The 27757-nt window shown below is 38.8% G+C and overlaps 1 protein-coding gene across 8 annotated transcripts in view; it reads right to left on the reverse strand.

Annotated features, from left to right (window-relative positions):
* The window catches only part of neo1a (neogenin 1a), a 124946-nt gene that overhangs the window by 35966 nt on the left and 61223 nt on the right, over nt 1-27757 (reverse strand). For all 8 annotated transcript variants that reach the window (XM_056758721.1, XM_056758652.1, XM_056758495.1 and 5 more), the window contains exons 3-7: nt 19195-19470; nt 18692-18842; nt 9511-9647; nt 6214-6368; nt 6009-6129 (exon numbers count right to left, since the gene is read on the reverse strand). In XM_056758721.1, coding sequence (XP_056614699.1) covers nt 6009-6129; nt 6214-6368; nt 9511-9647; nt 18692-18842; nt 19195-19470 — 840 coding nt within the window. The remainder of the gene's footprint in view (nt 1-6008; nt 6130-6213; nt 6369-9510; nt 9648-18691; nt 18843-19194; nt 19471-27757) is intronic.

A 27757-nucleotide genomic window follows, 5' to 3' on the forward strand; every position in this document is an offset into this window, starting at 1 on the left:
GCCTGCAGCGATGTTGCGTTGGATTTAAAGCGTGCTCTATAGCAGTGTTGACAGCAGTCTATCTCTTCAAAGCAAACATCATGAATATGAGAAGATGATGATGGATTAAAGGGCATCATCACCCCCCGTGAGATTAAACAGGTCCCTGACGTGATGAAGACTAAGTAGTTCGCTCCCGAGAAGTCTTTCTTTTATAGTCTAGGAGATAAAAGCAGCAACAGCAGGGCGCTTCCAGAGGGAGTCGCGGGCACCTCGGCAGGACGTAGTGGCCAGAACGCCAGCGCAGGATTATGGGTCACAGCGTGAGGCTGGCAGGGGACGTTCCTCTGTGTTTGCAGGGAAAGTAAAGGCCCATCTGCCGTATCATTACTGTTCGACTGTACCCCACCCTCTCTGCCCATCTCTACAGCCCTCTGGGTCATTCTCCTCTCTCCGCCTGCTAGATCTCTGTCTATCAAAGCACTTTCTCTGGGCTTTATGGTCAATCTCAGCACGAGGCAATGTGCTCTTATTCACATGCAGCTAAATCACCAATGTAACATCTTTAGTGACTCTGGGCTTCACAACTTTCCTCTGAGTTACACAACCTTCCTCTGAGTTACACAAATGTCCTATGAGCTACACAAATTTCCTCTGAGCAACACAAATGTTCTTCTGAGCTACACAAATGTTCTTCTGAGCTACACAAATTTCCTATGAGCTACACACATTTCCTATGAGCTACACACATTTCCTCTAAGTTACACAAATTTCCTCTAAGCTACACACATTTCCTCTAAGCTACACACATTTCATCTGAGCTACACAAATTTCCTCTAAAATACATAAATTTCAAATTGAATCTGAGTTACACAAATTTCCTCTGAGCTAGGTATATTTACTTTGGGCAATGCAACTTTCCTCAGAGTTGCATAATGTTCCTCTGATCTACACAAATTTCCTATGAGCTGTACAAATTACCTCTGAGCTACACAAATTTCCTCTGAGCTACACAAATTTTCAGAGGAAATTTGAGCTACACACATTTCCTCTGAGCTACACACATTTCCTCTGAGCTACACAAATTTCCTCTGAGCTACACAAATTTCCTCTGAGCTACACAACATTCCTATGAGCTACACACATTTCCTCTAAGCTACACAAATTTCCTCTAAGCTACAAACATTTCATCTGAGCTACACAAATTTCCTCTAAAATACATAAAATTCAAATGGAATCTGAGTTACACAAATTTCCTCTGAGCTACACAAATTTCCTCTAAAATACATAAAATTCAAATGGAATCTGAGTTACACAAATTTCCTCTGAGCTAGGTATATTTACTCTGGGCAACACAACTTTCCTCTGAGTTGCATAATTTTCCTCTGAGCCTCACAAATTTCATCTGAGCTACAAAAATGTCATCTGAGCTACACAAATCTCCTATGGGCTATACAAATTACCTCTGAGCTACACAAATTTCCTATGAGCTACACACATTTCCTCTGTGCTAAACAAATTTCATCTGAGCTACACAAATTTCCTATGAGCTACACACATTTCCTCTAAGCTACACAATGTTCCCCAGTGCTACATTATGTGCCTCTCAGCTACACAACATTCCTGAGACACGCAAAATTCCTCTGAGCTACACAAATTTCCTCTGAACTACATACATTTCCACTGAGTTACACACATTTCCTCTGAGCTACACAAATTTCCTATGAGTTGCATAATGTTCCTCTGAGCCTCACAAATTTCATCTGAGCTACAAAAATTTCATCTGAGCTACACAAATTTCCTCTAAGCTACACACATTTCCTCTAAACTACACACATTTCATCCAAGCTACACAAGTGTCCTCTACACAATGCTAGTCTAAGCTATTCAACAAGCTTCACAACATTCCTAAGCTACACAGTGTTCCCCTGTGCAACACAATGTTTCTCTGAGTTACACAATGTTCCTAAGCCACACTACATTCCTCTGAGCTATACGACATTCCTTTAAGCTATCAAATGCTCCCCTGGGTCGCAAGGTGTTGCTCATAACTACACAATGTTCCCCAGTGCTACATTATGTGCCTCTCAGCTACACATCATTCCTGAGACACGCAAAGTTCCTCTGAGCTAAACAAAGTTGCTGTAAGCACAAAATACCAAACTAAAATACCAAACTAATGCACTTCGACTAAATGATGAAAATTTATACAAAACAACTGAACTGACCATATGGAAATGTCTTATGTAAATTAGTAGATTGTGTAATTTGTTGTGTAACTGAAACCGCAGGTGTGTGTATATGGCTAAAACACTGACTTTTATACTGACTATTCTTCTGATTATTGCTCACTAATCAGGCCTAAAGAAAAAATGCTCCACAAACTGAAAAGAACACATCTTCATATTAGTCTGACATTTCACCAATAAAACAAGCAGGTGCAACATACAAACTGAGAAGCTTGTTGTTTAGAGTACACTATATATAACATCATCCATAACATCTGACGTCAATATACTTATCACTGAATCACAATTCTTGTAAACAGAGCAGAGGTTTTAGAAAGCAGCCTCAAGGCTCTTTCTGTGGCCATAAATAAGCGTAGAATATTTGCTTGTGTGTTAGCCGTGTCTGCCACACGGGTCTAGTTAAAGTGTCATATGAACACTGAAAGGTCTCGGTGGACACATGCTTTTTATATTTTATGTCTCCACCGGCTCCTAGGCAGAGACATAAACACACGTACAGCCCAAATCAGCACTGCAGGCTGACTGCTCTATCATTCTGTCCACCTCTATACACACTACACCTTCATCCATCATTTCAGACATGGTACATAGACATTTTTGAGTGATTTATTAAAGATAAACATCTGCAACGACTGCTTCAAAAAGAAAAAAGTACATCACGACCGAGGTAGGCTGATTCACAAACAAATCAGACCACACGAGTCAGAGCTGTTACAGATGTTGTCTTGTTTAACGCACATGGCCTCTTCGTTTTATTTCATTGAATTTAGAAAGCAAACTCTAGACACAGGTAGAATATGAATTCTTTTCTTGTGGTGCTGTAGGTAAATGCAGCAGGAACACCGAGTGGTGCTCGACTCACAAATAGGCTGCAGCTTTTCACTATTCCATCAAGTGTTCACACTGTTTGAGTGGCTGCTATATGCCGCAACCTACAGATTATCCCTCGAAAACAGCACCTCTGTCTAGAATCAGATGCTGGGAAATGGGTTTGTGGAGTGCATGTGCCATACGTGATCTTTGGAGGAGGAAGAAAAAAGAGAAAGCGTGAATGCTAGTCATGGCCTGGAATAATATGCACTCAAATCCAAATAGAAAATAATATATTACAGATAAAGCATGAAGGCATCAGGACACAAACTTAGTGTGTACAAGGATTCAAATCAATGGATTTGTTCATTTCGATACAATTTCTAAAGTAGAAATTACTTTCCAGCATTGATGAAATAAACTCTATAAAAATCTTTTTGCAAATGACTAGATTAATTTCCAAAGTCTACATGTCTCTGCAGAACACGGAAGTGGCGTTTCCTAACTAGGATAGGCAGTTTCAATTGTCCAATCAAAAAAGGGCAAAAGTCCACTACTGGGCCTTTGGCTTTGCTATTTTTCTGGAGAAAATGTTTCCTGTACATGTTCTGGTTCCTGCACATCCAAAATATTCCACAACAGTGGTTGCTATGGTGTTCTGAGTGGTTTTAGAGTGATAGTTCACCCCAAAAAAAGACAGTTCTGTCTTCATTTAACACTCTTGTCATTTCAGACATGCACGACTTTCTTCCACAAAACACAAAAGATATTTTGAAGAATATAGTTAACCGGCACCCATTCACTTGCATTGGTTTTGTGTCGATAGTGGTTCTCATACTTTTTCGTTGTAAGGCCCCTTTGTTTGGAGTGCATGCCCCCCCCCCATAAAGACGTATAATCTTTAACTTACAATTTTAATAAAACCAATAACACATTCAGTTATACAATGCTGGAACATCAATTCTTTTGGTTGGTGGTCTTATTTTTCTGATGTTTGATTGCATAAAATGTATGATATATTGCTACACTTCATAAATTGCCATAAAAAAGGCGGCCCCCTGGATCCTTCAATGGATCCCAGTTTGAGAACCACTGCTCTATACAATAGAAGTGAATTGGTGACGGCACTGTTCGGTTACTACCTATCTTCAAAATATCATCTTTTGGGTTCTGCAGAAGAAAGAAAGTCATACAGGTTTGATATGACAAGAGGGTCAGGATATGGTGACAGAATTAGAATTTTTGGGTGAACAATCACTTTAACATATAAATGGTAGCCAAGTTGTTGTGGGTGGTTGCCAGGGCATTACCAGGTAAGTGCTCTCGGGTGGATGCTTATTGGTGCATGTAAAAACAGCCACATCCACTATTAAAGATAACACTATGACCCGGTTTCACAGACACGGTTTATCTTAAACCAGGACTATGCCTTAGTTGAATTAAGATATTTATGTCGCTTATATAAAAATGCCTTAGAAGTATACATTACTGGTGTGCATCTTGAGACCAAACAATGGCACTCATATATTTTAAGATATTTTTGGGCAAGTTATATTCAGTCAAGACAGGTCAAACATTCGTTTAAGTCTTGGACTAGGCTTAAGACTTATCTGTGAAACCGGGCCTATGTGTCCGTGAACCTGACATACTCGGCTTCGTTCTCCTTCACTACCCTAAATAATTTCACTCCTCATTCGAAAGCATGACTGCACATTTGTTTAAAAAAAAATCTGCATGAAAATATCTGCAATTACAGTTGTGCCTCAGGTAGTAACAATCCATCAAATCTAGACCATTAGGGAAAACAACAATGTAGCTATAAAGAAAACACAACATGAAGACAAAGAAGCACATGTTCTATAAACCATTACATATAGTTCCTGTCTATAACTTAATAAACTCAGCCATCAGCTCTAACAATAAGTGAAAATAAGCAACCGTTTCCCAATTCGCCATGTGCTCATCCAGATGGCAGCCACAACCGAGCCTCCTCCAATCACACCTGACTTGCAATTTTAACCAGAACAAGCCTAGACGCCTGCCAAAGAAAAGTGTTTGCAGGGCCATTTGGTGTAAGACGGACAAAAGTACTGCAGACGATTTCGTTTGACTTCACAAACATGATACCGGATTTATCGTAATTATGAGTTGCAGACTTGGAAGTTGCAAACGAACGCCCCCTCAAATCATAATTTTTACTTGGAAAGTCTGAGATCATTCAAATAACCCAGTGGGAATGATACATACAGTATTTTGTAACATGGTGAAGATAGTTTCAGATTTTGAAGTCATACACATTTCTACATTCAGAAACCCTTTTATTTTAACTCCAAAACCTTATCGCACCCTACTCAACACCTTTGGTGTGATGCCACTTAACATAACACTGCTCACTTTTGTTCTTTGTTTGCGGCTGGTCTTACATGGCCGGTCATCTTTCACATAACTAAAGACGGGTTTTTCATAGTCTTTTATGACTGTAGGAAAACTATTCCAGACAAACACCATGTCACAATGTGAGGTCTCTTCTCATTAATGTCAGACTGTATGTCAGAAAGAACTCATTAAAAACGAACACACGCAAGAGGACAGAAGCCATATTGCAGGACTGTGTTTCAAAACGTCTGACACCGCTATCAAAATTTTCCTCTGAAATTCTGCCAATGTCAAACTAGTCATCAAAGACTAAAGATGTTGGCCTGGGATCACAGGAATCTTTTGAGATTCAGAAAATTTGTCATGGTCAATCTCAGCCCTACCAGCCAACAGTGCAGCAAATAATCCAACTATACCGACTTGGACATCGACTTGATCATAAAACTAGTTTGGACTTGCTAGAAACCATTAGAAAGCATCTACCATCAGAATTTGGTTTTAGCTGGATTTTTCCACAGGGTTTACAGAAAACACATTTCAATGCAAAACATGAACCATGCACAATAAAAAAGCATTCTGCTCTCTGAGACGCACCTGGATCCAAAATGATGAGCTGAGCACCAGACTGCACGTTTCCTACATCATTCTCAGCTAAACACTGATAGAAACCTTCATCTGATCTGACCAGTCCCAACACCTGCAGGTTCTGCTCCTTCTGTAAAGAAATATTTAAGAAAAAAACGTTCACATGCATGTCCTGCATGTCTCAATGAAGCACAGGAGCCAGCAGACAACTTACAATGATCTTGAAATAGTCACTGGGAATGACGGCATCTCCATTCTTCACCCATTTGATGGTGGGAGCGGGAGAGCCGCTGACCTCGCATTCAAACACGACGTCCGTGGCTTCGTGAGCGTACATGTTGGTGGGTTTCTTCAGGAACTGTGGGGGAGCTGAGATGAGAAGCACAAAACGACAAAGATAATTTGTGAGTTTACATTTTAAATTTACATCTAGGCACTAAGAGCTTTTATCCAAAGCGATGTACATGAATTAGGAAACAATTAAGCAATATATCATAAGGATGCAGTAATGCAAGAGAAGTCAAATACAAATTCTTATTTCATATAGCACTGTCAACTATTGTTAAGGCTCCGACGAGGGATACTCAGGGAGTGGATTTTTGCACGAGCTAACAATTTAAATATGTAAAATACACCATGGCATTATACATGTCCACCACATTTACCCAAAGTGTACAAAGCGTCCCTAACTACAGTACAGACCACTTCCGGAGACATAAGCAAAGCTGGTTAGCGACATCTAGCGGTGAGGTTGCGAATTGCAACCAATGCCTCACTCGACCACTCATCCGTCATTTTCAAAGCACTACGGTGACTGAAACAGGACTGAGATGTTTTCATGTTTTCGCATCTTTGCTTCGTGAAATGCATGCCTAACAGTAACAGGACTTGCCCTGTCATGACATTACATTTTCATTAATTTGGCAGATGCTTTCCTCCAAAGCACATTTAACATTTTGTTAACACTCTATACAGTAGGCTACTGCTAGCCTTTACCAGGACATTCTACTATGAGAATTAAAGCTGAAGCAAGCCAGGGAGAGAATGAACAACACAAAATGTTGTCTTTTTTTAATAGACATAAAAACAGACAGTTATTGGTTAGGATGTTTTGAGTTGTTTTTAGAAATTCGTGATGGATGCTGCAGCTCAGTGGAGACCTGGGATATAAGAGAAACCAGCTGTCTCCATTTTTCAGTTATTAGTTGTCAGGATCCAGGAATGTTTGCTCAACTTTGACTGGTATTCACATCTGCTTTTAAAAACACGAATTCGTGGACTGTCATGTATACTTTTCGAATGACTTTCCCTCTGTGCATGTAACGGTAATGGTACAATAGTGCGAAAAATATTTATCAGTACTCCCGCGGAGACACACTTCCCCATTATTTTCAATCGGCCGGCTAATAAGATGGAAGACGTAACACAAAAAGGAAGTACGTCATGTTGTTAACTTCCGCGTTCAAAAATAACGTGGATACACCTCTTAAGACATAGTTATGTACATTATATTGCCCTCCAAAAAATGTGGCCCACTGACAAACAATGAGATGATGAATGTCTGTTCCTATGTACTCCTGTGGTTAGCTGAGGTCTGCACACGCAACCTGCTGAAAAACACTTGTCACACACTGCTGGGTTCCTGCTTACACCGGCTTCACATGGGACAGATGGATCATGGTAGCTTATCTCAAACAATATGCTACACCTAGAACTCCAGTGACACACACAGAGAAGGTGGTATTGGTGACTACTGGTTTGGAAAAAGTGTGTGTGTCATCATACACTTCTTATGTACTGTACATGGCCCTTAATCTTAAATATACAGTAACAACATCAGTGATTAAAAATAAGCTTTCACTTCCTCATTTTTACCTCTGTATATTTTGGAATATCGAAACAGAATATACCAAGAGGAAAATGCTAGGCTAAACTTGATCTTATCCATTGATCGCTTATACATTCTCACCACACATTCTACAGGAAAGAAAAACCATCTCTGGTCTTCTCACTGCCTTAACAGAGCATGTCTCAGGTTTCCTGCTGTTCCAGACAATGTCAAACCTCCACACACACTGTTCTGTTGATTCCGTTTTTTCACCTGCATTTCAGAACAGGCTGAGAAACAGACGCCTACAAGCTGATCCCTTCTGTTCTCTGCAGCACAGAAAAGATGCATATGAAAGTTTAATAGGATTCTGGGTTTCTCACCGATAACAAAAGCCACCGAGATCAGACACTCGCAAATCAGTTTGACCCTCATACACTAACAAACGTTACTGCATTATTTACACGTTATGCGTGCAGAACTTCAATACATGCAGAACTGTGTTTGTGAACCGCTGGGTGATATTTTAACAGAGAAGCTTAATGAAAAAGCAGACTTAAAAATCATAGACTATTCCAGAGGGTTAAAAGCAGAAATGTCATGTGACGGTTAGACCACTTGGATACATAAATTATTCACTAAAGCTTGTTTTTATAAGAGCTGTCAAGTCTTCTTAATTCTCTTGAGCAGGAACTACTAGAGACAGATACATTTCTTTTATTTTGTATTATATATTAACTTAATGTATTAATACAGGTTTTAAGCTATGGTAACTTTGTAATGTTGTGTTAGCAAACATCGTTGTCTTGTTGCATTCCTGTAGCTCAGTGGTGAGAGCATTGCATTAACAACGCAAGGTTGTGGGTTGCAAGTACCTATGTAAAATGTATAGGATAAAGCAATGTAAGTCGCTTTGGATAATGTAAATGTAATGTAAATGTTTAGAAATTTTTATTAAAAAAATCTAAATAGAAGAACATTTAATTTTGGTGTCTACACAACAACATGTAACACTGATAGTGTTTCTGCTTCTATACAAGCGCTCCAAGACAAAGTCAGAAGGAAGAGACGTGAGGGCTTCCCTTCAGTTTCTTTCATCTACTGGTCACACTGTAGTATCAATTCTCAACACACAGGCAGATGACCAAAGCTCATTACATACCACATATCTGCATGAAATCTACAGTTATAAAATAAAGTTCAGGTTCTATTCAATTCAATCTGATTTCCTGGCAGTCTGAACCGCCTTCATCCTCACAAAATCACATCTTGGCTTTCTCGATGCTCTCCCGTGTCGGTCCAACCCGAATCCTCAACCGGTTTCTGTAAACGTCTTTCACCCAACGGAGCGTGGAAACAAATAACAGAATATAATGTCATCAAGATAATGCAATGATTCTGGTGAACAACCCAAGAAGAAAGAACAGTTTTTAATATGACACTAAAGTCAGTTTAACGCCAACGTGTGTAAACAACCTATTTCACTTAATGTCAACAGATATTTAACAAGATAAACTAATGTAGGTCAGCACTAAACTGGTGGAGGAAGGAATTATGCTAAAATCATGGAAACAAAACGTGCACGTAATAACACGTACTGATAAATCATGCACAATGGAACCTGTAATGTGTATAAGGATACAAACTACTGTCATGTCTTTAAGCATTAAGGCTTTACTTTACCTTTCACTGTGAGCTCAGCCTGGGCTTCAATGGACGCGTTGACATTGTCCGCCTGGCAAGTGTATATGCCAGCGTCTTCCTCTGTCAAATTGAAGATCTGCAGACTTCCCCCACCAAGCACCTCAAAGCGGCCCTTCCTGTGCAGAGAGGAGAAAAAGCTAAATCAATATCTCATCACTCATTGCAGAAAGTCAAATGAAGACATCTAAGTACAGTATCGTCTTTCTGCTAACAGATAAGCTTCTATAGATAGCATCGTAAAAAAGCATCTAAACTGTGGTTGAACTATAGTTCACCCCCTCACCAGGAGTCAAGAACTGACACCATTTCACCCTTAAGCAAAAAAATAACCCTGGGTTGCTGCAGAAGGACTGATCCTGTAATAATGTATAGTAAGCCTCTTTTGATTAAAGGTAAAAAATGTACAAAAAAGGAATAAAGTTTCTTCTTTTTATATAAGGGGTTCAGTGAATGGAGGTGCTTAACCTTCAGTTTTTCACCCACCTCCGCAGGTCAATATGATAACGTAAAAGAAGAGTAGGTCAACAACATTTGCAAAGTGTACAGCATGAAACATATATACGCATGCTTTTAATAGTTTGCAGTAATAATACAGGTACATAAAATGACAACATCTTAATATAATCTTAATAAAAAGACAAGAAACAAATAAAAAGCCACGATGGATAATAGGACTGGAGAGTCATTTAGAAGAGAGGCAGTTGCATATGAGATAATGTTAGGTAACAAAATATTACAGATAAATATTTACATAAATTTATATTTATAATGTTTCTTTTTCTTATAATAATCTTAACGACAGGTGTAAATGGTTGGGCTGGACAAATTCAATCTACACTACATTGTATAAATAATGAATTTAATGCTAGTAGAACAACAACATCAGACTCATTTTAGCTGTTATAAATTAGCCAATGTATTAAAATAAACAAGAAAACATGCCCTTGGTCACGACCTTATAAATAACAAGCATTCCAATCCTGTGGAAAGTCTCCATCAGTAAAACTGCACTCTACCTCCATCATCACACCTACCTCACATCCCCGAGGAAAACCAGTAGGGCTCATAAAGGGGGTCTTTGTACTATTGGGCTTAGAAACACTCAATGAAACACGCAGGTCGACTCTATAGTGTTTTCACCTCAAAGTCTTGTTCGAGTCTACAGGGGCCAGTCACAAAAATACAACCATTAACTGTGTCTAACAAATAATGACTAACTTTGAGACATTGAGGTAAGAGCGTTATATGAAAATGCTTACAGCTGTCTTAAGAAAAGCATTGTGCAATTTTTAGATAGCCAGTCCAAAGACGATAATATTTTAAAAATCTAAATTTCAGAAATTAACAATTAGCAATAATGATCATAATAATAATAATAATACAGAAAAGCAATTTATTGTACACTACTGTTTAAAAGTTTAGAGAATAACCTGACTGAGATTTCAGTCTTCTGATCTAAAGCATCTGCTTATATAACTTTCTAGACAAAAAAACATATTGTGAAAACATAACTTCTTTCATTAGAAAACTAAAATTGTATTTAATAATGTTTTTGAAATGGATTATTTGTAATAAATAATGAGGAAAAGGCAGCCAATGAGAGCCCAGCATAATCAGGAACTACTTCAATACTGTTTAAAATGCATCTCAGGGTAAAAGTCATTGCAAATTGAGTCCGAAATTTCAGCACGTTAAAAAATAAATATGACCTCATGTTGATTCGGTCACATTACTTTCGATTTTCTGTTTTTTTCGCATACGTAGCAAGAATTCTGAGAGGCGTTTTGACAATTCAGAGACACCGCACAAATGAGCACCAATCGCATACAAAATTTTCGGACTGTATGTGCAAAGACCTCATGAATTGAAACTGGCTTATAAAAAAACAATTCTGCAAATTCAAGGCATTGAAAACTACTTTGAAGACACCGAAACATAACATGGCTTTGATTAGTTTTAGTTTTTTTAGGTCACAACATTAACAGCAACACATCACTGTTTTGATATTTTTTTGTTATTCTACAATTTAGAAAAAAAAGTCATGAATAAAGTTTTGAACGGCACTGAAGTTTCCTGAGAGTGAATTTTTGTCTTTAACTACCTATTAAAATATTGACAGACAACATTTCATTTCAATTCATGAATCTGCAGCGGACACTTAAAATAGTCTGTTGGGGTGGATGGGCCTTCACTTTTAGACACAGTATTAAATTACAAAAAGCTATGTTATTGCAACTGGCCATTCCTTTATAAAGAGTATGAATGCGACAGATCTTCCTTTTCAAGTCTAAAAAGACAAAAACTGATCAAAAGCACAACAATGTAACTAGTATTCATGATCTAGTTTTAATTTTAACTTGAATCCACAAATGGGAATATTTTCACACCACACCACAAAACACCAAACCAAACAAATAAATATAAATCCGTTCTGTTCCATCAAGCAACCGAGCAGGGGACTGCATTCAGATGTTTAGATGTTAGGTGAGTGTCTATCATTAAAAATGCATTACACAACGGACAGCCGACTGCATCAGAAAGAGCTTTCAATTAGTTGTGAATTCACTCATGCAGCTCCCAGCAACACGTGCAGCCGCTACCAAAGCCACTGCATGTGCGTTTCAATCGGAGAGTCCCTAAAACTATTCCTCATTCAAGAACGCGGCTGCATTAGGAGTATCAAGGGAGCAGTAATGTTTACCGGACGCGTGTGTAACTACTCCAAATAACCCGGAACTAACTTGTACCGCGCTATGGTTGCGTATATCTTGATTCTCGATGTGCAGTTCCGAGGCCAAACTACTGGCATCCGTCAACAGTAATCCAACACCAAACTATCGGTGGCGCTGACCCAACCTGCCTCGGAACAACCCGTCTGTGACAGATGCAGCCATAAGATACTATGAAGTGAGATGAAAGACTGCCTTGTCAACGGCTCCGAAGGTTCTGGCATGAACTACACCCTTAACTGTTCAGCTATACGGCTGTGACTCTAAACAGAGCATCTACTGATGCTTTGCCAAGCATGAATACATGCCATTTGATGCCACCAGCAAGGGTTATGCTGGAAAATCCGGTTAAAACCAGCAGCTGGTACAGTAGGTGGCTGGAGTTGGTTCACCTCAAAAATATATTATTCTATCAATTTATGCCGCCTTGTGTCATTCAAAACCTCCAGGCGACTTTTTCTAGAAGATATTTTGTCAAATGTCTTGTTGGTTTTATGTCAATGGAAGTCATTGGAGTCCAATGTTGTTTGGTTACCAATGTTCTTCAAAATGTCCTACTCAAAGAACTCTCATGGCTGATATATAAACCAGTATTGAAACTGCTTTTAAATGTATACTTTTAGATTATGATTTCATTAATATTTATTACCTTTGACAGCATTGTGCATTCTGAGCACCAGCGAATACTAGATGACATGCAAAGCAAAATGAATGTAGAGAATTGCGATGTGCAGGTGTGTCTGTTTACACTGAATATCCTTCTCTGGAACGGGCTGTGTTGGGAGTTGGGACCACACCGCATATTTAGAGACATCAAAGTAGGAAAACATTCCAAGTCAAAACCCATATGAGGTAATTTTATGTTATTTTCTGAATCCTGTGCTCTCCCAGCTGTGGTTTGTCTAATGTGATGCACGCTACACTTTTATAGAACGCAGCCTCAAATAAAACAGCCCAAAAGAGAGGGAAAAAACGTAAAAAAATCAATATGAAGAGCTCGGTTCTTATAACAACTGAGAGTGCTTGTTTTTTCCCAGTGGGACCATCTTCATACCTTTCTTTATTTGTTTTGTCAGTGCTTCCAATGGTAAACCGATATTTTGATTAGCACATTACTATACAGCCCAAAGCCACAACCTGCGTAATATGCACAGACATTAGAGGTCTGAATGAACTGGCGGACGAGGCTACATTTAGCTATGGATGTGTCATTAGCTGCTGAGTGCAGGGAGAGGCCGTAGACATTTCTAAAGGGACGAAATGAGAAAAAAAAGGGACAGAGAGAGAAAGAGAGGCAAAAATGGAGAGGCAGCCACAAAGTTATTTTCCTCCAGCGACAAAGAACTGCTGCCTTACTTCCAGATAAATGAACCCGCTTACATTGACTGCAGTACTGAAAACTCTGTACATGGCAGTGTTGTTATAAACCTTGCAAGCATCCAATACAGTGCATTGCAGCATGCTCAAGAAGTGAAAAATCTGTTATTTAGCAAGAATATAAAAAAATCTGAAAGGGATCCTTACGGGACACCCGACCCAAACCGAAAATAGATTTTCGTCATAATTTACTTGCCCTCTTGATTTGACTCAAACTAATATCACAGTGTCAACATCGGACGCGATGCGACGCGACAAAAGACGCATTAGAACTCATTATAATATAATATTATTATAACAACTCTCCGATTGACACGCACATGCAGTGGCTTTGGTGTTGCTGAGAGCTGCATGAGTAACCGAATTTGATGCAATAATTCTAAATCCGCTTTTCTGAGAATGTAAAAACATTTCTTAAAACAGGGGTTCCCAAACTTTTCAGCCCACAACCCCCAAAATAACGGTGCCACTGACTCGAGACCCCCACTATCCTCGGAGGTGGTTAAAGCAACTGCACACATGGACTTAGGTCTACACATTAGGTCTATCCAAGCACTCGCATAATGACAACACAAAAAAACACAGTCGAACATAATATTACTTTATAGTAATTTACTCATTACTTGTTGTTATACATAAACCATGAACTCTTACTACTGATGGTCAAATTTCACCAAACAATTTTTTTTTCTACCCCAGGGGTCAATTACCAAATAACGGCAACAGCAACTTACTGTCAAAACGGGCATCTCTTGGCCTAAATTTGCACTTCATGCTGACATTCAAAAGTCCAGCTAGGCGAGATGATTAATGATATAACCGGGGATACACAAACATAAAATTCACACACTCACTCTTTTCTCAATTTCTCTTTACACAATTTTCTTCCCTCCCTTCCATCAGCTCTTTGTGTCAGTCTTCACTATTTATTCTTCAATAAATCCAGCCTGTGGTTACATTCCCACTGAGAATCGAGAGCATCTCCAAGGCTGCCATTATCTCTCTCGGTTTCCTGCCCAGTGACTCATCAGCAGGCCTATCTGCGGAGAGATTCCCAGCCTGAGAGACGGGCACACAGCTAGTGGCACGGAATCAGAGCAGTTGGTATGAATCCACGGTCAATAAAGCACTGTTTGGGTTTCGTCATTAGAAAAACACTTTTCCCCCGATACACTTGTAAGGGAGCTGAGGAAGCACCATCTGTGTTGACTGATGGACTGTGTCATTTGTCTGTTGTGTAGTGCGTGAGGAAAACCCTGGACCAGAAGATAGTACAAGGTCAGCGTATTGAAATGAATCGACTTTGAATAAGCTCTTTGACCTACATCAATAACCTTTGTGAAGAAAACGTGTTGTGTCCGCCATGATGCAACGTTTTTACGTGGTTAGCTGGGTGTTGCTTTGCAGTTTCAAACTTGTTAAAGGGATTGTTCATCGCCAAATCAAAATTCTTACATCATTTAGTCACTCATGACAATCCGGACCTTTTGAATCTGTAAGTCATTAGAGAAGTTGGAAAAGAGAAAATTATGCATAAAGAAAAAGCCACAGCAGTATCAGGTAATATTTCAAGCCAAGCTCAAGCCTACAGAGTCCACATGAGCATCTCAGCCGTCCCAACCGTCCCAAAGCACAGTTGGCCACAGTTTCACCGTGATTTGTTCAGAGTCATCAGCACCCTTCCTTGAGCTAAACATTACACACTTAGAGTGTCAGCGCTAATGCCAAAAGCATAAATGTTATATCAGTGAAACAGCACTTCATCTTGTTAATGCGTATCCTTAACAAAAGGCTGCTGAAATTATAGGCCATTAACATTGATAAGTAACTCTGCCAATGCCCATATCACAATCATTTCACACATCCTTTATGGATCGCGAAAATAGTGATCGACCACAAATTAGATTTTAAATGGAGTTCCAGAAAGCTGAACAAAAGATAACAATGGGACTGGAGTAATGGTTTGCTAGATGATCAGTATTTTACAGGCTGTTTATAAGTAATGTTTGTAAGAAAACATTACAAAAGTATTCGATAGATTTAGCCAATAAAAATGACGTCCTTGGTTCCTAAGAACATTAATGAAAAATGGTTCAGTCCTTACCATCCACCAAGCAACGACATGGCAACCCACCTTATCAAACACGACAGAACTCTCATCCATTATTTAAAGCTGTGATTTTGGGTCTTTGCTATGCATCTGATAAGTTTTGCATAATTCCCAAAGAAAATTTCACATTCTTAAAATATTCATATATACAATATAGACTGGAGAAAAATTGCCACTTTGCTGTATCTGCCTCAATGGATTTCTAATGTACTGTTTGATAAAAAGGCAAGCAACATTCTTTGTGTGACATTTTAATCGTGTCTTATGTTCTTGGGGATTGCAGTGACTTTCTAAAGACCCCAGTATGAAAAAATCCACAGTCATTCATGGCCATGGTCTCTTTCATCTAACTCTGCTCTCTCGTTCTGCCTTTCCGACTCCAACGGTTACTGCGGTTAATCCCCATAGCGCCTGCCGCTGTCAAGGGCCGCGAGGACGTTAAAGCTGTGCTAGCACACAAAACACTTCTTATACATTCAGATATGATAAAAAGAGGCTTGAGTGCCGCATTCTATGACTGTCTGATAATAAAAACTGTACAGATACTTCCTTCCGCATTTCTACTTTACCATCCCAATTACTTACTGACATTGTCTTAAGAAGGAACGTGGGTAATTTTACTGGTTTGTTTTAAATAGTCAAGAAGAAAAAAATACGTTATCTCAGTCTGCTTTTTTTAAGGAATTACACTTAATAGACTCTGTTCTGAAGCCAACCTCTCTGATTATTAAACAGTAGAAAGAGGTCTTAAATCTTCTTAACCTGAAGTAAAGACATTAAAGGGGTCATATGACAGATAAAACGAATATTAACATTTGATTGAGATGCAATGTGTATACACGATTAAAGGTTTAAAAACACTGTATTTTCACATACTGTGCATGGTTGTATCTCCTCTTTGCCCTGCCTCTCTGAAACGTGCAGATTTTTTACAAAGCTCATCGCTTCAAGATGCGAGTTGTGCTATGTTTGGCCAGTTAACCAGTGCGTAGAGATTGGTCGAATACTGCAAGCGTGTGAAGGAAATATAAAGCGTGTCTAAAACATGCATGGGCAACTTATAACACACCAACCAACAGAAAAACGCGGATTCGCGCCATATTAGAGATGCACCGATACTAAATTTCTCCACCGATACTGATAGCCAATTTTTCAGAGTGATATCTGTCGATACCAATACCAGTTCTGAAGATTCAATTAATATTTCTTAACTCTTTTTATATACCTTACTACAATGACCATTAATATTGGAAAAAAATGCTTTAATTGACTGATACCGATTAATGGAAGATATATCGGTGCATCTCCATTTAAAACTATTTATATTTGATAGCTGGGTCTTTTGACTTGGGCCAGTAAGCAACCACCTACTGTAGCAACCAACCATAACACCAGGTAAACACATAGTAATGCACTAAAAAACACTAGCAATCTAACAGCAAACAATATGGTTTTACCACTGAACCATAGTACCTTCACAGAGGGATGGATGGTGGTACTAAAACACAATGATTGTACACACCATTGTATGTCAATGTATTCCATGGCAATGAAATAGGTACTTTGGCTATCAGATTTTTACTACACGGTTTTCATGGTCAAAATAATTCACATTAACAATATTATCACTAAATATTTTATCCATTTAAATGCGTTTTAAACTAAACAAATAATGCCAAATTCATCTTTCCATTCTGTTAATTTTGTTTTATGTTATCTCTTTTTTTGGTCAGTTAAACGCACTCGAACACGAATGTACAAAAAAGCCAGAGATTTTAAACAAGGCAAAACTATAAATGGGTGCTGAATTCTTTAAAAATTATAATATGTGTAGAATTACCACAATATCGATAATCATGGTTTTTAATACCACCTTCATTAACAATACCGATATATTGTGACACCCATAAAGGTTCTATGGTATTTTTGTGAAACTTTCAACACATAGAAATCTACACAGCGTGGTAGTTTTGTTAGTATACAGCAGTGTCTCTCAACACTAGGCCACTAGGGGGTCTCAACAAACCCCCAAGAAGGCCTCAAGATGACTTAAGGTGAATTAAAATAGGACAAAACTATTATTAAAATCAGATTATAGCATTAAAAATGTTTTAGTGTTTTGTTATTTATAGCCAAAAAATATTATACAAATATTCCCAGTGAACACATATAGAAATAAAATAGATGTGGCTGAAAAATGGATAAAAACTAAATAAAAAATATATATGCCAGTTATGGACTCAATTATTGGGTAGAAATTTTGTTTGATGTATAATTCTTTTTATTTTATTGTACAACACGTTGGTCTACATGTGCTGTTGTAAAGTGCTTTAACAACCTATTATTTAACAACAAATAACATAAATGAAAGAAATTCTGAGTGGGAGAACTTCAAATATGGTTGTGGACAATGAGAGAGGCTTGAAATTAGAAAGGTTGAGCTCCACTGGTGTACAGCGCTCTCAGTCTCTGGATGTCATGTGACCTTCAGCCACATAGCAGCAAATGAGAATGTATTGCGTACATAAACAGCGGTCACTGGGTCTAATCTGTGAACAGCCCTGAAGTGTGTGACAGAGATTTTGTGCATGTGGTTTGGACACTCGCAGTCTTGACTAGCATTTGCACCTCTCGGGCAGGCGCCGTCACTCTAATTATTTACTCGGGCAGCTGGGAAGGGCTGTGTGCCAACACCACAACACACATACACGGAGACTGATGGCTAAAAGTGGACACTGTTGCCACAGCGGGACTGAAAGCTCATGTCGGTCACACTGGCAGAAGTGAGGAATTAATGCCCTGTTACTGCCAAGCACCTGATGATGGCTGTCTGATTGAAGCGCACGTTTTGGATTCGGTTTTGGAAGCGTAATATTTACTCAGCCTTTGAAGTCTACTGAGTCAAAAAGAGCAGTTCCATCCAAAGATGATACCGTGATCTCACCTCTCCTCAATGAGCTGGTCTTTATGCATCCAGCGGACGGAGGCTGTGGGATATCCCATCACCACACAAGGGAACAGCACGGCCTCGCCTATGCTTTTAGAAACGATCTGAGGTTCGTGGAGGAACTCCAAACTTCTCTCCTCCCCCGTTTCTGCAGAAGAGAAGTGAATGAACAGTCAGTCTATGTGTGAAGTGAACCTTCACTTCAGAAACTACAGAAATGGCATATAAGCAGACCCGTTTATCTAAAAAATGTAAAGCAGGCCATTGACCAATCTAATTACAAAAGTCTTTGAAATTAAATGTTTGGTTTGTTTATTAGTCCCATGATATTTAAATTTTGTGAGTGTGCATTCAACATTTATTTTTAACATTTATTTGCCCCTTTTACCATTATGTCTTACTCTATTTTTGTGAAAGTATATTTTTGTGATAGTATGCCACCAATAGATCTCAACTCCTATGAATCAATCGAAAATACTGAGCATCACTTTTCTTCTTACCAGGCAGTATCTGTATTTCAGCATCCTCGCTGGTCTTGATGGGCCCAGCGTTTTCTATGACACAGCGATATAATCCTGCATCCGTCTCTGTGGCATTACTGATGACGAGAGCTCCGGTCGACAGGACGAAGACCCTCTCATCCAGCTGGACAAGCTCTTTGTTTTTCTCCCACTGGATGAAAGACACCAGGTCTGGATTTACCTCACAGTTTAGCACCTGATTGTCACCCACCCGAACCAATGCCGCTTCAGGCTGGCTGAGATACCGCGGTATACCTGTAAGAGAGAAGATGAGGATGAGAATAAATATGTGTTGTCCTGCACTGATCTAGTTCGGCACTTTCTTGAGTTTGTGTACAGTGTGACTAAATAAGAACAAGATTATTTATCAATGATCATGTAGTGGTTAAACTGTGTATATACAGAAATCATGGTGCCAAATTTAATACTTTTTAAGACCTTTTTTAAGACTCTTTCCATACATTTATATTTAAGTACTAAACAGTGATAGTTTGTGATAACTCTATATTAATGCATCGTAATTCCCAGAGACAGCCCTCAGCAATGGTTCCAAGGCTTTATCCTCCATTTGCACAAATCATTTGCATTTCCTCATTAGTCAATGATGTTGTTTAACAACCGAGTGTAAATGGACCTCCCACTGTTTGCCTACGCAATGATTACATTCAGTCAAAATTTAGCATAGGACCTCTTCGGACAAATATGAAAAGATGATTGAAAATGTAATACCATGGAAAATGGCATTCTATTTTCTCAAAATGTATTTATCAACTTTTAATACTTTTTAAGACACCCTGTTAAAACTGCAATCGTAACTTTTACTTCTCTATTGCGATTACTGTTTGAAACCGTGTGCGTTTTCACATCAGTTAACTGTCACACTGACATCATAACCAATAGCTCAACTTATAAATCATATCAAAGCTTATCCCATGATTCACAGTAAGGTAAAAATACTTTATATGTACTTGCTCAGTAACCGATTTATGTGTAACTATAAAAGCAACAGAATGCAGTTTCAACAACCGTGAATTCATCATGTCAACCTTTATGTTAATGTGTCTAGTTAGTCATGTAAAACTGTAGCAGTGTTGTACAGTAAATGACTGGGGTTCTATGTGAGAACTGTGTAGCCTACGGTTAAAAAAAAATGTGTTTCACTATAACTATATAAATGTATATATTTCAAACATGTAATTTCAATTTGCTCCCCTTGCCACAATCGTCACCTCATGCAGTGTGATGGAAACAAAATCAAATGAAAAATGTCATTTTAAGGGAAGGCTTTAAAATGGTGCCTGAAAACAGTTCGGCTTTGTGCCAGACCGAAGAAATCCTGGAATAAAGTCTGCAGCTATAGACTAAATAAGATCACTGGGGCGTTAGAACAGAAAAGTTTGGAAAAAAAACAATGACATTAACGGCGCTACTGTATTATTCTAAGATATGAAAATATCTTAGTAATGTCTCTCCTCACCAATACTCTCCGATCAAATCTCAGATATTTTAACATGATCTCATACGTTACCCATCCGTCCGGGGACAAATGTCACCGCTACAACATTTTGCTTTGACATTTTTTAGCTTTATTCTGCTGTCTGTCATTTGTATATCATGTTCATTTTCTTCTTAAGAGTTTCAGAAATGTTGAAACATACTCTAATATGGACAACCACGACCTCAATTAAATCTACTGAGCTTATAAAAAAAAACATCTAGTCTCTCTGCGGTGTCTGACGCACACAGAACTGCTTTAGAGTATTAGCACACAACCTCAAGACAGACACCTATGGATTCCACGCAGGCAAATGAAAGCCATACATCAGAGTCTCTTTGTGAGAGACTAAAAGAAAGAAGTGATGGAGATTCCTTTGTGCGGCACTGGTCTGCTGCACACATGCCTGTCTCTCTCTCTCTATCTCTCAATGCCTGCAGTGCGAGATGCTATCAGCCACAAGCTCGGAGTGAACACAGAGCAGCATTCATACATCTCCACAGGCTGTGCTTTATAACGGCCGGGAGAAAGGTTTCACAGAGCACGCTGTGGGCTTTTAATCCCCTTATAAACTATATACAACATCAGGCTTTTAGTACAGAACAGCTTTCATACTCTTAAAGAAAACGTTCAGGGAGATTTTTTATTTTAAGCCTGGTACTTTTCTATCCGAGAGCATTCAAGTATCTTTGTTAAAGAACAAATATATGGAATGTTTAGAATGTAAGCAGTAATGGACAGTCAGACGCTCATTATCGCAAAATAATCGCTAACAAGATGATGCCTAGCTGACTGTACATTATTACGATTTTTGCAAGAGTACTTTTTTATTAAATAAAGGGACATAAAATACAGATTTTAGTAGCAATTATTTATGTGAGTATACACAGAGAGAGATAGGAGTACTGAATCAGTTCAATTGGGTCAAAACACTAATTTAACATTTATTTAACATTATTACACTTAAATACGTTTATGAAAGACCCAGCATGGCATTTTACAAGTTTTGCACAAGTTGAAAAGAAAATTTTCAGTATTTCAATAGCATTTGTTGTACATACAATGTATAGAATTAAATCAGCACTTGAAAATAAATCTAAAATAAATAGAATGTTATTTTTTTGCATATCCACATTTATATGTATAGACATTTATATTGAAAAAAATGTGCCCCCTGGCATTCAGTAACAAGCAAATATTTCTTCACGCTGTAGTTTCCAGATCAGGTGATGTGTTTGGGTCGCAGTGGGAGCTCTAGGGATATATTCTACCTATGTCTCAACCTTTCCACCCTAACAGTCCAAGAGCAACATTTGTTGAGTGATTCATTATGCTGGTGTAGATGCAACATGGGAAAGAGTGTTTCGCTAGCTGGACCTCACACACACTAACAGTCACACTGAGGGCCAACCACAGTCCAGTTAAAGATTCACAAACACACACATCACATCCCTTCCATCTCAGTGGTTTGATCCGGGCAGGATTACAGAAATGCAAACAGGAGATTTGGATCGACAGAGCCATCATAGTTTATTGGCCAGACAGTTGAGTGATTTCACAGAAGTTTGCTCACAGCACGTCTCTGAAGAACCAATCTATTGCAAATACAGGTTTGCACTAAATTGATCGATTGTGTGGTAAGAACTTCTAACCAAAGCATAAAGCCAGCAAAGAAAAAACAGGCCACCTCAAATCAGGGGCCCCTTCAGGACCCCCAGTGTCCCTTTAATGGGGCCCCGGCCTCTGTTTATTCTCCACAAACTGATAAAAGAATGCGAGTGGCTATAAGGTCTCCTCTGCCCCGCTGGGCTGATGCCCGTTCACAATGGCAAGCCACTGCGTCAACTCTCCGGATACTATTCTTTATTGGGTCCTAGAGGCGTGAGGCAGCTTCTAAAAAAGCTCCAGAAATTTACAGGCTCACAGACCAGCGGTTCCCTCCATTTTGTGGCAGAGTTTTCACACAAGAGGCCTACAGAGAGAGATATGCGCTGAGCAGGATTTACGGACGCTGTTAAATGCGAATATGAGAAGATAAATCCGAGGTTGAGAGGGTCTGGGAGGAAAACAAGCAGACAGACCTCACTGCAGTGGGCTCAAGCTACAGCAGTAAACAAAGTGGTTGCAGTTCGTAAAGCAAGCAAATAAAACCTCCACCTCAAGCAAGGATGAATAAATAAATAGGCTTACTTGCACTACGGTCATTCTCAGGAAAGGTCACCAATGATGAGGAGGAATTATGTGTGTGTGAAGATGAATTAAATTACAAATTTTTGATCAGAATATTAAAATGTGTCCTATCACATGGCTTCGTTAGTAAGGCCCAATCTATAATAATACTAATTTTATAGCACATTTTCATTTTTTTCACACTTTAACTTTTACCTTTAGGTCCGATGTGTAATTTTTTTGGATCTATTGATAGAAATGCAAGATAATATACATAACAAGAGGTCTACAAAGACCATACATAATGAAGCGAGTTATGTTTATTTAAACTTAGAACAAGCTATATCTATCTACATACACCGCGGGTCCCCTTACATGGAATTCGCCTATGTTGTTCCAACAGTTGCCCTAAATGGACAAAAAAACAGAGCGTGTTTCGTAAATATGTCATCTCCTTTGGGAAAGGAGCGAAAAACCCCCATACTCCTTTTACTGTGTCTGCCACCGTAGTGCTTGAAAGGAATGGCGGAGGGGTGGAGTGAGCCGTTGGTTGCAATTGGCAACCTCACCGCTAGATGCCGCTAAATTTCATACACCGGACCTTTAACATGTTTCTTTCCAAACTAGAGAAGTTCCAGAATTCTGTCTAACAGTTCAAAAAACATCTAGAATAATTAGGAATACCTCAGAGGAAAAGCAACTGCTAGCCATAACATGACCCAGTTCATCGGGAATCCGTCAGAGACATGGATGTCAGCTTTCCCAGCTTGTGAATTTTGCATGAGTTTTACATGCTGGACACATACTTTGTCTGAATGATCTTCTCTGCCGGGTTTGAAATGGCAGATGGTTTTAAAACTAACCAAACCTCTTAATTTTGAGTGACTATAACAGCCAGCGATTTTACTTTGACGTCATGATATCCAAAAATAAAACCGAGATATAAAATTTGATGTAGAACAGTAGTAAACCCATGCTACCAATTAAACTGGTTTAGCTGGATTTCCCAGCAGGGATGTTTAAACTCTTCCGTCTGATGTAGAGAAAATATCTTTTTAAGAGATATTTGACACAAATTAGCCTACAGCAGATCTGTTGCCCTGGATTTGTTTATGAAACTTAACATTAGAGTAACAAAATGAATAAGATGTTATCTGCTGATGTTGGTTTCTGTCTGTCTAATGACAGAGTTCCACTTGCATAAAGATGAGCGTTATATATGCGGTTATATTTCAGCTCTGTTTCCCAGCAGCGACCAATAAAAGTGAATTGATAACGGGCACACACATTAGTGAATGAACGCTGTGTTCCCACGGGGCCGCCTGATTACAAATCTAACACAATAAAACATCTCTCCCATTGTGATATAGCGCTGCATCAATGTCAGAGATCACATGTGTGTAACACAATACCACACTGAAACTGTAGGTTCATACTGAGGTCAGAATTTGACTGGACACAACCTGCACTTTCATACTAACAATACTTTCGAAAGTATCGTATTTATAACCCAGTTGCCTTTACATTAAGTGCTGAGATGGCACAACTATAAATGGTCTACCAGTATATTTTTGATATGATATAGTAAGTTCTCTCTCTGACCATCAGCTGTAATATGACCACACCAAAACAATTTCCATGAAGCATATTTCCAAAAACAGTGGACCACAATGTTACATAAATAAGTAAACAATCACATCCACTTCAGAACAACGCTGGTTCAACAACGGTCTTGAAGAACTCCCCGTTTCAGCTTTTTAAAGGAAAAGTTCATTTCAAAATCAAATTGTGTATTTTTTTACTGTCATCGGTGAGTAATGATAACAATAAGAATTTTGAGATGAACTTTGCCTTTAGTACACAATGTTTACATCTTGCAAAGTGGTCCATAGGTCTGTATAGAGACTAACTCTCAAAGATGAATACAATTAAAATGTTATTTTAATACAAACAGTGAGTCAAATGATTATTAAACAAGATGCTAAAAAATAAAATGCATGTAGTGTACTACTGGTAAAGAATGACAAAAGCAATGCCATAGTCATATATTTCCCAAGTATACAGAAAATGTACACCAGATATCCAATGTGCTGTATACAGAAGCTTAACTGCACTTTAAGTCAATTTGCATAAACATACCTGCTAATTGCAAAAAATAGAAAAACGGTTTAACAATAAAACTGCAGATTTAATTTGAACTGGTCCTTCTGACATCCCTGCTACGTTTTTTAAATATTAAGGAATAAAAAATACCAACAACGATACAAAAAGTATCAAAAATGTATCAGCAGTGATCACAGGAAAAGTTTGACCCGCTCTGGTTATGGGGAGGGGCTTCTGTTTGATCTTGTATTTGCATACAGATGAGCAAATGAAAACACACTATTCCTTTATGCCCTGAAGATATGTCTGGAATACCAACCACACAGACAGAAAAAACTGAAGCTGAACCTCTGCTTGTATTTCTCAGTGGTTTCTCTTTGATAGCTCAGAGGCTCAGAAGGTGTGTTTAATTAAACTCAAAATGTCAGGTGTTCCTTAAAAAAATAAATGAATAAAATTAACAAAATGTTTATGTTAACTTGATATTCACAGATAATTATTAAGGCATTTTTATAGGTTGAGATTGGGGCGTGAATACCTGTTTGTATTACAGACATCAGAGAGAAAGCATAAAAACAATTTTATATAATTTTGTTTGCGCTGCAATAGGCTCAAATTACAGATATTCTAAGATATGAAAGAAAAAAATAACTGTTAACAGTAGAGCTATAATATTAACATGGATATGCTAAACTTGATGACGTTCTCTTGGAAGAATAAGCACTGAAATTGACTTTGGGCACCAGACCCTCTGAAGACAAGAAGTGATGAGATAAAAGTCTTTATTTCCTCATTACTGTCAAAGGAAACAATTGAGATATGAAAGAGAACTCCCTCGTGATCTGATATATTCCTATGGGAAATAAGATGTAAGAGCAGGTGGAACGGAGGTCTGATTGAGTTGTGTCTGAGACAATGAATGACAATTACATTTGCTTCAACATGATTAAAATGACACATTTTACCTTAAGCAACTTGAGTTACCCTGACCTTCACGAGAGGTCGTTGCCAGGGGAGATGGCACCGTCACAGCGAGATGTTGATTGCATTACAAAACGCTGATAAATGTGATGCCAGGAACTCTCTTATCGGACACTTGGGGAATCGCATCTCTCCGGAGCTCACCCGAGCACGCTCTGTAGCACCGGTTCAACAAAACTGTGAAAGGACTGCCAATCAAAGCCTCTGAGGACCCCTAGTCCACTCGAAGTCCGTGCTTCAGCCAATGAGGAGAGTGCGGCCCCCTCATCACCTGCCTAATGCAGTCGGCACCCCTGCAGACGACACACCAGCAAATCTGATTAATGCACTCAGCCTCGGACAGCTGCTGATAGATGCCGTGATAAACCGATGCAGAAGTAACCCGTTGCTCTTTGTGTCTGTGTGCATCTCTCTCACTATCAGCACAGGCCATTGTGAAGATCTCTGACCTTTGCTTTCAGAGCATCAGTATGCTCAGTATCAGTCGGTTAAGAGGAAGACCAAAGTGGAGTGGAAGTTGGAATGAAAAAAGATGAGGGTGGTATTGGTGTACTAGATTTACTTTTTAACATGGAATAAAACTTGGCAGCCACTGAAATACACTTCCGATTGTTTATAAGACAATAAAAAGATTTCACAAATTTCTTTACTGTGTATTGGCAGCAAACAGCGCAAGACATTGTCTCACTCGTATCATCATATTCAAGCCAGTCTATAAGCAAAATACCACTTGTCACCAAAAAAAAGATCTATTAGGGCTGTGCCAAGTATGAACAATACAAGTGTATGATTTTCTGGTCTCTAGAAACAGCTCAAACCTCTCCTCAACCCACACAAAATATTTTTTCTTTTTGTGCTACTTTTACAATCCACTGGATGAAAATTGTAAGTCTGATTCTTTGCAAAGCTAAAGCGCACCTTGCCTCAACAGGAAAATAATCTGGAAAAGTAACTCTTCAACTACCTAGTACGTGAACAAACATGTATGTATGTATTATGTAAAAGCCAATCCATTCTTTAATTTGGTGTGTTGAAGGAACAGGTCGCCCAAAACTTACAATTATTTCTTTATTCATCCCTTTCTAAACAACATTGACACCTATTGACTTCTGAGACATTACTCAAAATATCTTCCTTTGTTTTTCACAGAAGAATGAGTCATATGCAGATTTTAAATGAAATGAGGGAGAATAAATGATGATGATTTTGGGGTGAACTATCCCGTCAATGTTAGGCATACGGTGGCATGAAACAGTAAAGAATAATTTTGCATATATATATTCTTACATCTGAAAAGACTCAAACCCATCCTTCAGTCTGTTCTACTTTTATCTTGTTAATTGCCTTCCAATACCCACATACATTAGCAGACTGAGGCAGGTGTTTTTATCAGACTGTGACTTGTTGGATGGGTCTTGCTTAATGCCTCCCAGCAAACTGGCACATGGAACAATAGTCCACCCGTTTCGTTTTTTTTCAGTCTGTTCACGCTAAACAGATGCAGAGCTTCAAACAGTCACACATAAATGAGAGATGACTCTACGATCAGTGAATTGGCCAGAGTTGAGGAGCCCATCAGCGGGGGATAAAGGAAAAAAGGCGTCAGAGTTGACAGGGTGTTTGTGGCGGGTCTGCTGCTCTGCCCCGCCTCCAGACAGCTCCGCCCACACTGTGAAATCAGGACAGAGAGTTTGAGCCAGAGGTGACAGACACAGTGTGATTCCACAGCAACAGCTGAGCCTCCCTCCAGTTCACTATTCACTTCTACACTTGGAGTATGAATAATAAGCCTCT

This window comes from Triplophysa dalaica, chromosome 1, assembly GCF_015846415.1.
Source record: "Triplophysa dalaica isolate WHDGS20190420 chromosome 1, ASM1584641v1, whole genome shotgun sequence".
NCBI lineage: Eukaryota > Metazoa > Chordata > Actinopteri > Cypriniformes > Nemacheilidae > Triplophysa > Triplophysa dalaica.